Here is a 13,951-nt window from a genome sequence, read left to right on the forward strand (position 1 = left end):
CATCCATCTCTCCAGCCCCTCCATCTCTCCAGCCCCTCCATCTCTCCAGCCCCTCCATCTCTCCCTCCATCCATTTCTCCAGCCCCTCCCATCTCTCCAGCCCCTCCCATCTCTCCAGCCCCTCCCATCTCTCCAGCCCCTCCCATCTCTCCAGCCCCTCCCATCTCTCCAGCCCCTCCCATCTATCTCTCGCTCTCTTTCTCTCTGAAAGTGTTTATATCAGCTTATTCACACAATACCGGAGGTAAGTAGAATTTTAGTGAAATAGAATAACCACCTGTTTCTATTTGATCTGTGCTTGTCGTCTTCCTTCTAGTTCACACCTCCATTACTCCCTCACTGCTTTAGTGAGGGGAAGCAGAGAACATTGTCGCTCCTGGGGATTGGAGGAGGGGAGGGGTGGCAGATTTGGTTTGGTTACCTATTTCATCCATAACACTGTGCATAATTGCTAAGCTGGTACTGTATTGTGGTGAGGTGACGAGCTAGTTTGTGTCAAGGTGCGATCAGCTAAATGTAGTAAACCAAATGACTCCACTAGGATTAACATAGTGAGGACAGACTGGGCTCATACCATAAGGGTTCTACACATCTTCTCCCTGTGTCGGGTAGCTAGGTGTGTGGGTTGCTTTTCATTCAGCATGGGTTAACATTTCAATAGCGTGGGGGTAAGAAAGGTCTCTTGGGGGGGTAGAAGGGACCTCCTCGGCCCCCGCCGAATGGAGGGCCAGGACGCTTGCCCCCGCGGAACATGTGTGGCTCTCGGTTTAGGTGCGGATGGACAGGGGGGCCGCGAGGGTGGAGTAGAGGTCTCTGGGGGATGGAGTTGGAGGGGCGGGGGTTGGGGGAGGGTAGGCGTAGGAGGGACGGCGAGGGACGGTGGGGATGGTTGGGGTTGGGGTGTCGGGGCTGGGCAGGCGGGCTAGCTGGAGGGTGCTGGAGCGGAGGAGCTTGGGGGCGAGGAAGCAGGGGGTCGCCTGAGGGAGAGGGAGGGGTGGAGGAGGAGGGAGAGGGGGATGGAGGAGGGAGGTTGATGCCATCCTTGACACGGCCCAATAAGGGAGGCGGGGCACCGGGGGTGCCGGGGCGGTGGAGAGGGGGTGCGTGGCGGGGAGTGAAATGCTCTTTGACTGTGCCGGGACGAGGCATCTTAGGGGGCTCCCCTAACAGAGAGGACATGAGGGGAGTGGGGCCACCTTTACCCCCCCTGGGTCCCCCTCCCATCCCCCCTCGGTCTCCTCCTCCGTCTGGGCGGACCTGGGGAGGGAGGGGCAGTTGGCGGTCAATGGGGACTAGAACCCCGCCTACCATGACTGCCGAGGGGGGGAGGAAGTTGCGCGGGGGTGGAGGGAGCTGGGGCATGGGAGGGGGTGGAGGGCGTGGGATGGGTGGAGGAGGGGAGTTGAAGAAGGGAGGAGGGGGGTGATGGTGGAGGTGTGAGGGGAGGGGACCCTGGGGGTTCTCCCCATGGTAGGGGGGCATCTGAAACTGGGGTGGGGGGCCGTGCGGATGAGGGTGGGGAGGGTGATTAGAATGAGGATGAGGGTGGTGGTGTGAGGTCGGGGGAGGCATGGTGGGTGAAGTCATGTCGTCTGAGCCGCCCTGAGGAGAAGGTGAGGGGGGCTGGGCATCCAGGTACCCTTCCTCATCGTACCACATTCCTCCACCTGGCCTCCCCCCTTCTCCTCCACCCCCGCGACGCAGCCCTTGGCCAATCACGCGGATACTTTCCACCGTCTGGATGCGCTCTCCGGTTGGCTGGCGGTTTGAGAAGCCCCCCAGTGATTGGAAAGGTGCTCCCTCTGTGCAAGGCGACACCAGCGTCTCGATACGGTGGTACTGCCCTCCCTCCCCGTCAGATGAGCCCCCACCATCCTCTCCTCCCCTCTTTCCCTTTTCATCCCTCGTTCCACTGATTCCTCCCTCCTCTGACCCGCTGCTGGTCTTGCGAGAACCTATGGACGCTCTCCTCTCTCCTTCGACTGATCTGTCGTTCCCGTGACTCTTCCCGTGACTGTTCTGTCCATCCTTCTTGACCTTGCTGCATCCCAGTGATGAAGAGCTAATCTTCCTCTTCGAATCTTCCTCCTTCAGCTTGGCGGCCTTCTTCCCCGCTCCGTAGCCCTGGAAACGAGAAGAGGAAGAGAGGAAGTCCACGTCGCTGCTGCTTCCTGTTGGGGTGATGACGGCGTCCCAAGGGTCACTGCGGTAGGCCGTGGGTGAAAGATCATGACCTATGGATGAGCCTAAACTCTTGGGGTCACTGTTGAGGCCAAGGGGGTCGGAGGAGACACCCCCTGGTGTGTCCATGATTTCGTCCTGGGTGGGGGTGCCCCCGCTCTCATCCCTGACGGGGGTCCCGTCTACCCCGTCTCCCCCCAGCAGAGGGCTCCCATCCCCCAGGCCCAGACTGAACCCGGGGTTCCCCTGGAGGAAACGGTTGATCTTAGACTCTAGGCTGGGAGGAGAGACAGAGCGGCTAGGGAGAGGGGGAGGAGGAGGAGGAGGGGAGGCCTCTCGGTTTTTCTCCCAATCCCTGGCTCCTCTGCTCCTCTCAGGTGTGTCTCGTTTGAGACTGTTGGTCAGGGGGGGTTTGGTGTTGCTAGGATTGGTGGGTGTGGGGGGGCCCTTGGCTGCTGAGGAGTCTGGGGAGGCATGGGAGGAGGGGGCAGAGGAGGAGGAGCTACCAGACCTCAGCAGAGAGGACAGACCTGAGGAGAGAGAAAAGAAGATGGAGAGAAACAAAGATATGGGGAGGGAGAGAGAGAGAAAGTGGGGTGGGTGGAGATAATTACACCAGCAGATACACAAGTTACTCAGCATAAAAAGTGCCCCCAAAACAATTCCAACAGAAGCTTTGCATATCCCATCTCAAAGTCTGTCTTTAAATCTGCCTGTCTGGTTTACTATCTTGTGTGTGTCTCACCCTGTGTGTGGGTCTTTGACAGGGCGTTGAGGATGCCTTCAGGGGTGACGTTCACTCTGGACAGGATGCTGGCCAGGGCTGGGCTAGGAGGGGTGGGGCCAACTGGGGTTTTGGAGGAAGATGATTGGCCAGAGGGGGTGGTGGGAGTTCCAGGGGAGGGGCGAGACACAGGGCTGGCTGCTGAGAGAGACAGAGACACACAGAGAGAAAGAGAGATAGAGAACAATCTTATGCAAACATGTTATAACATTTCTGTACCAGCATGTCACAGAATCCATATATTAACTCTGCAAACATGTTATAACATTTCTGTACCAGCATGTCACAGAATCCATATATTAACTCTGCTTATCTTGCTAAGTACAGACAAACACACACCTGTGTTCTTCATGGCTGATGTGATACTGCTCAGTATGGAGCTGATCTTGCCCAGGTCCACGTTGGCCAGGTTCATTCCCAGAGGAGCGGTCGGACCGCTAGGACCACTCACACCCGCGCTCGTAGGGGTGCTGGGGGTCACTGGCGTGGGGGTAGACGTGGCTGCCTTTTTGAGAGGGGATTCGGTGGAGGTTCGAACGAGTGTGACAGGGGCGGGTTTTGCTGCGGTCTTGGAGCTGGTCACCTTGGAAACGAGGGCTGATGATGACTGCTTCTCAGCTGATGGAAACACAAGGGGTTAAAGTGTTCATTTTGACAAGGTTTAGTCTCCTTGAGAATTCCCTACTGCCATCTCACCTGTGTTGGCTGTCTCCATGTCCTCCTCAGACAGATCCATGTCCTCCACATCTCTGTTGTCCCCCTCTCTCACAACCCCCATATCCCTCTCGTCCATGGCACTCCCATCCAGGTCCGGGTCAAAGCCCAGCCTACCCCCTCGGCCTCCTCCCAGCCCCAGGAAGGGGGAGTCAGAGCCGGTGGGTGAGGGAGCGTCCTCAGAGGGGGAGGGGATGGGAGAGTCCTCGGGACCGGGAAGGGAGGACTTGAGGGCATCCAGTTTACGTTTGAGGTTGACCACACGGTTGGCAAAGGTTTTATAGGCCTTGAAAATTAGAACCATAGAATTAGATGTATTAGATTTTGATTCGATTATTTATTTATTTGATAGATGACAATCAGATTGATTGCCTGAATGACTGGTTAATACTCACGCTGGCCACGATCTTGACTTCCTTGTATTGCATCTCATAGAAGATGTCTGCGTTTCCCAGAGCCTCCAGCAGAGGGGGCCCTACAGGCATCTGGTTCTCCAGGAAACTGACAAACTCCTGCAGCTTCTGGCCGCCCTCTTCAAAGTCCTTGGCAAACTTGTTCCCTCCAGCCTTGTCTGGGGTAGAGATAAGTAATTTAAACAAGAGTACACAGAAGCCAGCCGCACCAATATGTCGGAGATAACACCGCACAGCTGGACACCAAAGCCAGCAACTCCACCACAAGGAGTTGCTAGAGCGCAATGGGACAAGGATATCCCAGCCGGCCAAACCCTCCCCTAACCCAGACTACGCTGGGCCAATGGTGCACCGCCTCATGGGTCTCCCGGTCGCGGCCGGCTGCGACACAACCCGGGGTCGAACCTGGATCTGTAGTGACACCTCTATCACTGATCAGTGTCTTAGACCGCCGCACCACTCAGGAGGGCTACTCTGATTGCTTTGCAATGTGCTTAATATTAGGAGAGCTGAGAAATAAATATAGGAGGCCTAGCCTATAGAAAGCTGATGGGATTCTCCTCTTTTTATTAGAGGCCATCAAAACTCTGTTTTGTCACACAATTGAATTGCATAGCCTATAGAAATGTTGTCCAACATGGGCTTATAGGAACATGTACTTTATTCTATGCATCAACCAGCTATGAGCTGGCTCTCGCAACACAACAGGTGATCCTATTCCCCTCAAACTCTTAATGCCAGGGCTCTCATGAAGTGTTTCATTTGATTTTCTATTGCATTGATGTCAGAGTGATTTGAGGGTCAATAGAGTGCTGAGTACCAGGCCATTAGCAAGTTTGGTAGGCTACTAATGACCATAGGGGACATCAGAGCGCCGTTTTGGAGACGCCTAGTTACCGTGATTCAACGATACGTGGAATTTGACTGCAGTCATGACCCGTGACTGTCGGTAATACAGTCACCGTAACCCTAGGCATGACCCCTGGCCTTAACCCTGTTTTGACCACTGACCTTTGAGTCTCTTGAGGGCCTCCGTGCTGCAGACGTCCACTCTGAGAGCTGTCAGCTGGGTCTCCCTCAGCTCCTCCTCCTCCACCACCCGTTTGAAGCCCGCCAGCTGCTCGATGAACGACTGGGGCTGGAGAGAGAGGGGGAAGGAAAGAGGGAGGGCGTGGGGAAGGAGGGAAAGAGTATTATTGTGTGCATCTCCATCAAGGGCCAATCATCAGTTGAAACAATAAAGCATCATCCCACCACTGTTTGGGTAAAAAGCTGAGGGATGGGCTGAAGAAATGGAACCACTCAAATTCATAGAGCTATGGTTACAAGGACTGACCATCCATGATATCAACATTATCGTTTTAACCATGTTGAGGCTATATAGTGTGCGATTACATTTGTTGTTTAGAAATATTGGAGTAAAACAAGCTTATATTTGGGGTTCTGATGGGGTGTGACAGTTGAACTAAGCTCATGAGGCATTTATTAAAGTTATATTCTTCAAGAATCAATGGGTACAAATCATTAATTTATCAAAACCAAAAATGGATGTAGCAACTGCAGATCACCCCTTTAAAAAGGGTAAAAGCAATTTAGCAGAGGACAGAAAAAAATACACTTACTATGAAATCAGCCACAATCTTGGACTTCAGGGCAGCTTTGGGGTTGACTGGGGCTACAGGACAAAACCACAACACATGAACAACACAACACACTGACCTGTTGACTCATACAGACCCAGAGGTTACAGAAATAGAGAGAGACGGCAAAAGCAAAAGATGGTGACAGAGGAGAGAAAGAAATAGAGACTGACCTGGTGGAGGAGGGGTCTCTTTAGCCTTCTCTTTCTCCCTCTCTCTCTCCTTCTTGGCCAGGTTGGCTTTGAGCTGGGTGATGAGTTCCTCAGGATAAACGTTCCTTTCCTCCCAGATAGTGAAGATCCGCTCCACCGACTTACGCACCTTCGGGTCTCTGGCAAGACAACAGGTCAAAGGGCAAGAGGTTAGAAGGGCACAGATTCAGTCAGCAAGAGATTGGTGGTCAATTTCATCATACATGGGCTAATCCTAACTTCCACCTAAATCAGATGTTCACTTAGTCTCCCCATTGACAATTAAAACGTGCCTCAAATGGAAGTTAGGATGTGCCTCACAATATTCATATAATCCAGCGCAGTTCACTCACTTGACCATTAGTGCAGCGTTGGGGAGCACCTCAGCGAAGGCTGAGCGGTAGACGATGGCGTTCTTTCTCTTGCAGTTCTGGATTACATCATTGGCTAGATAGAGCAGATTCAGACGGTGGTTGGTGTCCGCTGATGGAGAGAAGGAGAGGAAGACAGGGAAGAAGAAGAATAGGTGGAGGAGGAAGAGGGTTAGTGGGTCCTCAGAAGCCTGATGTTTAACCACCTCAAAAACCTTAACCTGCCGAAGCCTAGACCACCCTCGCCCAGTGGATGACCAGCCTAAACCTAGACCGCCCAGTGGATGACCAGCCTAAACCTAGACCGCCCAGTGGATGACCAGCCTAAACCTAGACCGCCCAGTGGATGACCAGCCTAAACCTAGACCGCCCAGTGGATGACCAGCCTAAACCTAGACCGCCCAGTGGATGACCAGCCTAAACCTAGACCGCCCAGTGGATGACCAGCCTAAACCTAGACCGCCCAGTGGATGACCAGCCTAAACCTAGACCGCCCAGTGGATGACCAGCCTAAACCTAGACCGCCCAGTGGATGACCAGCCTAAACCTAGGCCGCCCTCGCCCAGTGGATGACCAACCTAAACCGCCCTCGCCCAGTGGATGACCAGCCTAAACCTAGACCGCCCAGTGGATGACCAGCCTAAACCTAGACCGCCCAGTGGATGACCAGCCTAAACCTAGACCGCCCAGTGGATGACCAGCCTAAACCTAGGCCGCCCTCGCCCAGTGGATGACCAACCTAAACCGCCCTCGCCCAGTGGATGACCAGCCTAAACCTAGACCGCCCTGTGGAAGATCTATTAGCTCATGCATGCATTTTCTAATCAATTCTGGAAATATAGCAAAACCAACCAGTGTCCATGGGAAACTTCACTGAAATGACAAACAGTGCAGTGCTTTTACTAAGTGACAGTCAGATGTCATGACAAGCTGATATTCACTTTTCTATCTAAAGCATAATTAACGCACAGACAAAACGTCATTACTGCAGCGCACACTTTTTTCAACTGACAACTTCAACTGAAGCCCTGTGTTACAGGCAAGGCTAAGACATGGAAACCAAACAGGCTTGTCATGCAGTTAAATGGAGTCCAACATAAAGGAAGCCTGGTGGTTGGGGGAAAAAACACAGCTTGAACAGCAATATAAAGGCTCTAAGATCTCCCTCCCTGAATACATGAAGATCCAGATCAACATGTTGAAAGATGCAGCATGCAACACGGTAGTCACAATGTCAATAATAATGTTCAGCACCGCCACCTATTCATTCATGACACATTGTTTTCAGACAGATGAACAGAGCAGACAGCGTCGTCACACTCTGACACAAGACAACGTTCATGACATTCATGTAATTAAAAAAATGTAAATGAATCAAAGCTGGAGAATGTCATACATTCAAAAGCCTGCACACCCAGAGTTAAGGTATTCAAAGTGATCAGCTGATGGAGCAGGGAATACGGACACAAATCATGTTCTGATCCAGACAAGACTAGAAACGGTATGTACGAGTCCCACAATATCAATTAGGGTCATTGAAGCCTTATTGATAAACTGAAAGTGATATTAGCCTACGCCCTACAGCCTCAGCATCTTGTGCAGGACAGCTGTGATGACTAGTGTAAACCAACTAAGTAGGGTATATCTTAGTAAATGGTAACAAAATTAAACAGAGATACATTACCACCTTGTAACATAAAATAACAATACAGAAGCCTTTCATACATCTCAGTTGTGTCCAAGTGGAGAACGGTTGGCAAGTCAAAGGAGAGAGAAACGCCCCACTGGCGAGTTGGAAAGTATACAACCAGGGGAGGAAGTGATGAAGACTGAGCACAGAACAGAAAACAACAAGCTCTATGCGGTCTACAGTACACAAACCAAACAGCATGGGCTCCCGAGTGGCGCAGCAGTCTAAGGCACTGCATCTCACTGCAAGAGGCGTCACTACAGTCCCTGGTTTGAATCCAGGCTGTATCACATCCGGCCGTGATTCAATCGAGCCCGAAGATATCCAATGAATGTAACAATGAGTTTTAATTCATATCCTAAGTTCATTACATGAAATGGCTCTTCTTCGAAAAGATCCTGGAGTCAAAAAAATAGAACTTGCTAAAGTCTTGGCCTAACTAAGTCTGAGTTGCACAGGAGTGGTGGGGAAGGGGAAACCGTTCAAAATATCAAATAAACAATCGCTTTCAATAGCAACAGGGTCCCAGCTTCCTTCCCTGGCCTAAGCTATATTGTAAAGACGAATCCTTGCAAATCTTCAGTTGAGAATATTGCAGAATGATTATGGACTAGGACATGTGATTGGGTGTAGATGTGGGGCCTTGGATGGAACACCTGTTGCATCACTGTTCTACTGCATCACTGTTCTACTGCATCACTGTTCTACTGCATCACTGTTCTACTACAGCTGACACCGTAGTCTAGGTGGACACAGACTCATTTCAACAGACCAAAGAACACAGACACACTCTCCGGTCAAACTGTCCACGTCTGGGGGTTTAAAGTTTCAACCTCCAAAGCCATAGTGATGGGGGATATATATAGTTACATATCAGGATATTCTTTTTGGTGATATTTCTTATTTCTTATTTTCTTATTTCTTATATTTCTTATCGTTTTGACAATGTTGCAATATTATTTTGGGCTTGTTGGCTGCACCTGCAACAAAACTCCAGTATTTTTCCATAGCTTGTTCTCAATAATTTCAAATAGGGAACCAATTGTTTTCAGCACTTTTATTTCCATAACTGATCAAAACTTGCCCCTGCAGCGGACATATGGTGAGCAATATGTTTGGAACTTCAAATCGCAATAAAATCTTAGTATCAAAATCGCAATAGACATAGTATCAGCACCAAAGTATGGTGATAATATGGTATTGTGAGGTCCCTGGCAATTTCCAACCCTCGCAGTCTGCTTGGCCAGGCAGACTGCGATGCCACGTAAACCACCAGATAGCAATCATGGGCAAATGATGCATGTCAACTGGAATTACAACAGCATTAAGCTTAGCGTACCTCTAAGAGGGACCGCCCAGTTTGCAGAAATTGGTTCCCAAACCTTTTCTGTTCCGTGACCCACATAAAAGCTTTTCAGTACCACCACGGGGGGGGGGGGGGGAACCAGTGGTTCCTCCTGACCCAACACAGAAATCACTGACCTAGTACAAGCGAGCCAGCACCAGATGTTTTGGGTACCTAATTAACACGCTTTTAGCCTTCCAAACCAAACCGTGATGAACTGAAGTTGTAGTGGCACAATATGTGTACCACTACCTGCACCAGCTCAGGTACAGTACGATTCATTTTCTAAGTGGAAAAAAGGTATGTGTTCAGAAACGGAACATCACATAGGCCTCTACTACTGTAAACAATAAACACTTGTGTTTTCTCAATCTGTTATTTCCAGTTGGTCATGTAACACATTACAACAGTATTTTCTCTGGAAGATTTATTTTGCATTGGGGGGAGACCCAATAACATATGTTAAAATAATTGTAACTATTTGACCATGCATATAGCGTATGCATGGTCCATATTATCAGGTATGCTATTAGCATTAAGCATTATCACCTGTAGCCCAACTGATGCAGCATAGTGGCTATAAATAAATAGGCTGAAGCATAGGGTTGCTTATCTGCATTTACCCTATTGGGCTAATCATTAGCTAGATCCCAAATGTAATCTTTTAACTAGTTAGCATCCTATTAGTGAAATGTATGTCCCAAAAATCTTGCATAAATAGTGAATATAATGTAGCTCTTCCTACCTGTTAGGGTAACCTGGGGTATTCCTGCCACCCGGGGTAACGCAACCCCCCTGCCGCTACTTCTCACCGAAACCACTTCATGTCACGCCCCCCCCCCAACACTTTCCCTGGTTGCCACTGTTCTTGCTCAACTAAAAACTTACAATTGACTGTGTTACATTTTGCCCCACTCTCCCCTATACACTCACAGTAAATTGCAGTGATAATGTGCTTAACCATGATGCTGCTAAAACCTCTGTGGTGCAGTTCGCACATATTCAGGAGTTAAGAAATAAATAAAGTAGGAATGGAAAGCTGGCAACCCCCTCTTTTTAACAAAGGCCATTAAAAAAGCTTTTCCCTGCGATTGCAAGAATTGTTGTGCATCCGTTTGTCAGAATGCAGGTTTCCCTCCCTATAGCACTCATAACATGAATGAATATCACGATGAATATCACGATGAACTATTCTACTATGCAGTTATCTGATTTGTCTAGTCATTACATTTTGTTTGCAGGGGAAAAGTAAATGTGGACTGGACTGTTCTAGCATCAGTGTGCCTCGACAGAAATATGTATGTTTCATGTTTTTGGGGCTTGATCTTGCCGTGGCGCAGCGCCACAGTTAAATGAGTGCAGCGGAAACACTGCATTACAACACAACCCTAGGAGCTGAACTGTTAACACTGCCATCCAACATTACGTGAAAATTAAAACTTTTGAGTTGAAAGTTTAACCTTGACAACGAAGCCTACAACTCACCAAGTTTCTTTGGTTGACTGAGTTCAAAAGCTAGTTTGAATGTTTGAGGACATCATACATAAAGCACAGCACCATAGACAACAGATATACATGTGGTTGAGCCAATGACAGGGACAGAGAGAGAGATGGGAACACATGCAACCTTGCAAATGTTAAGTCTACTGCAGTGCAATTCATTTTAAATGAAGGAAAACTGCTCAGGGCAATGAAAGCGTTGAAAACCAGCTAAACCTTTATAGCTGGAGGCAAGGAAAGTGGGCAACATCAGTTTCCATAAACAACAAAAAACTGGCATATCTATTTCCATGGCATATCCATATCACACCATGCACTTCATAAAATAACCCCTCAAAAACACAATGAATGACATTGTCAAAGTTTAGGTCTAGGCATACTCTAGCTAGCTAAGAATTTTACCCCAGTGTTTGACAAACATAGACAGCTATGCCAAACACTGGAGTTAAGATCTTAGCTTGGCCTACCCAGGGGCATTGCGAATGGTGGCACTAGCCACCCCTGAAATATGATTGGCCACCCTTAGTGTCCCGCCATTCTCATTGGGTCAGAGCGCTGTCAATCTGGCTCAGATTGGAGAGAAAGGACAGTGAGTTTGTTCTGGCGGGAAGGCTGTTTGATTGGCTGGCTGGCTTTTTGGGGACTACGGAGAGCCCAGCATGACTTCTCTCTCAGTTGAGTTGACAAAAGCAGTGCAGAGGTGGAAAATTGCTAGGTAACTGCTGTTTGACTTGACAGCAAACTAAACTAGTTTCCCAGTTTATAGCCAGTGTAGGTGTTTATAGCTTAAGGCTATGGCATGTGTTTGTTCTAGAATGTTATGCATGTCCCTTATTGACTGAGGTGAATGAAGCTACATCAGCCAAAGTGATAATGGCTGGCGTTATTTTTGCCATTCCCCAAATAGCATTTTAGAGCTTTTAGATTGTATTGAAACATACATCTTAAACATATAAAACATGTCTTGGATGGGGGAGTTACCACTGGACATGGTGGTAGTATCTAACTTGAATCACTTCACATGTATTTATTTTAATACATTTGGGCAGATACAAATGAACAGTTGAAACAGCAGAGGTGGCAACAAGTCTCAGAGTGGTAGGGCTCATCTTTTCCACTGGGCCTGGAGTTCTTCCTGATCTGGTAACCTAACCAGGTAAAACACCAGACCTTATGACAGTGATTAATCAGTTGGAAAAAGGTTTTATATGGACTATAATGGGACCAGTTTTTCTAATCGGGTCAGAAAACTCCTGGCCCTGGGGAGGATGAAACCCCTGTCAGACTGCAGCAACCTTGTACTTGTTCATATGAATTATGTTTTAAAACACAGACCACTATGATTGGACAATAGAACTCTGGGCTGAGCTTGCTTTATACAGGCTTGTATCATGTAGACTTAATAAAAAATGAACTCTTATGTAATCACTATTGTGCTGACTAATTATTTCCAGTTAATCACCTTGGATTGAAAAGGTCTAGGTAGCCTAACCAGCCCAAGCTTGAATATAAATCCAACTTGATCACATGTTCTCCTAATGCAAACAAATCCGCCATAAATACATAACGTTACAGCTTTGTTTACCCTGGCCAGGGGGATAGGGCGCATAGTAGACCGTGTGTTGTTAGTAGCCTACAGATTATCAGACTGAGAAATCGTCTCGTTTTCTTCACATACAGCATACCAGATCGCTAATGTTTAGGTGTAGGATGCTGCAACATTCATGTAAAGAGCTTTTGCTTGCGTCTGTCGGGGCTGATGTGTTATCACATTTGCTAAATAAATAGGCCTATGCCGGAAAGTGGTGAGCGCTTTGCTGGATGTGCCTTGTGCCCGGCCTGTGATCTCCCTAATCTGATTGGTCAAGACACACACAGAACATGCAGTGATCCGATGTGCAGGACAGCAACTGTGTGCGAGTTGACGAATCATGAGGCAAATATGCCCCCCCCCCCCCCCAAAAAAAAGAAAACGTACTTTGTCCCTCTTTTGAATTGCTTTTATCGATATTTTGTATTAAACTAAACCAGCTAGCCATCCGTTTCCCGGCTGCTCTGAAACAGTTCTGCAATACAATGCGTCGTATTTTAAGCCAATTTAACGCTTTTTGTTATACAATTTGCTAATTTCCAATGGCCACCCCGTTAAAACCACCATACAATCGACCCTGGGCCTAACCCAGATTTCTTCCTACAGGCCGATTTTTCAGCCCACTTGCTTACCCAGCAACATGTATCACCTGTGCTCTGTCAACACTACCCACATTTTAACTGTAGTTCAAACACATTTGATAGTTTGGCTAGCTAGCTAATTACCTGGCTCCTCTATCCTCTGCAGTTCTGCAAAAACATAGTGCATGCGATGCGCACTAAACAGGTCCAATGTTGAACCACATGTGCAGACAGGTCAGGTTCGAGCAAACTAAATTCATCACACGTCGCTAGTTAACGTTAATATACATAACGATATGCTGAACTGCAGCTACTGGTAGGTACTAACTACCTTACTATAACTAGTTAGTTACATTAGCTTGCAAGGCAGCTAACTATAAGTACAAAGCACACGTTTTATTACCCATCTTATTTGAGCTATGCATGAACTTTATGGAGTCAACATTTTTAGGTAACACATTAGGAACATCATTGATTAGCTAACGTGTGTATAGTAGCAGGGAAAGCTAGCTAACGAATGACAAGCTAACGTTAGCTACTCACATTTCTTGAGCCACTTCATCCAGTAGCGAACGATAAGGCTGTGATACTTTTTATTTTCAATGCACCAGGTCGACAGCCCCTGTATAGACTCCATAGTGTTGGAAACTCCTTGAAATCTTCGGTCCAGGGTGGCCTCCAAAGCGCCGCGGCCACCGTGGCCGCTAACGGCTCCAGAACCCGCCGCCATTTTTCCAGTTCTCTCTGGTACTGCAGACACGGACACCGCAGTGAGTCATGAAGGTAGCAAAAGTGTGACAGACAGGCGAAAGGAGACACGCCCCCTACAGATCCAGAGTCAGATTCTGAAAACTGACCTAATAACAGTTGATGGCCAGGCAACTTCAACAGTTTGACCAATATTTACCAGCCGAAAGGTATGATAAAAAATGATAAAAAAGGCACCTCTC

General features: G+C 48.3%; 1 protein-coding gene across 3 annotated transcripts; it reads right to left on the minus strand.

Annotated features, from left to right (window-relative positions):
* Window positions 1–286: 286 nt before the first annotated feature.
* Window positions 287–13,794, minus strand: LOC115176860 (regulation of nuclear pre-mRNA domain-containing protein 2-like). 3 transcript variants are annotated; one of them, XR_003872298.1, is made up of 11 exons: window positions 13,545–13,793; window positions 6,277–6,406; window positions 5,906–6,063; window positions 5,715–5,767; window positions 5,104–5,230; window positions 4,075–4,250; window positions 3,662–3,965; window positions 3,305–3,583; window positions 2,927–3,103; window positions 575–2,711; window positions 287–376 (listed from the first exon to the last, which is right to left on the minus strand). XR_003872298.1 is itself a non-coding variant. In XM_029737205.1 (10 exons), the coding sequence occupies exons 1-10, from the start codon at window positions 13,729–13,731 to the stop codon at window positions 655–657; spliced, it is 3,651 nt and encodes a 1,216-aa protein (XP_029593065.1). In that variant the 5' UTR covers window positions 13,732–13,794; the 3' UTR covers window positions 287–654. The 3 variants fall into 3 exon arrangements, 1 of the variants encoding a protein (XP_029593065.1); XR_003872297.1 differs by having other exon boundaries at window positions 2,927–3,106; XM_029737205.1 differs by having other exon boundaries at window positions 287–2,711; window positions 2,927–3,106; window positions 13,545–13,794.
* Window positions 13,795–13,951: the final 157 nt, after the last annotated feature.

This window comes from Salmo trutta, chromosome 37, assembly GCF_901001165.1.
Source record: "Salmo trutta chromosome 37, fSalTru1.1, whole genome shotgun sequence".
Classification (NCBI taxonomy): Eukaryota; Metazoa; Chordata; class Actinopteri; order Salmoniformes; family Salmonidae; genus Salmo; species Salmo trutta.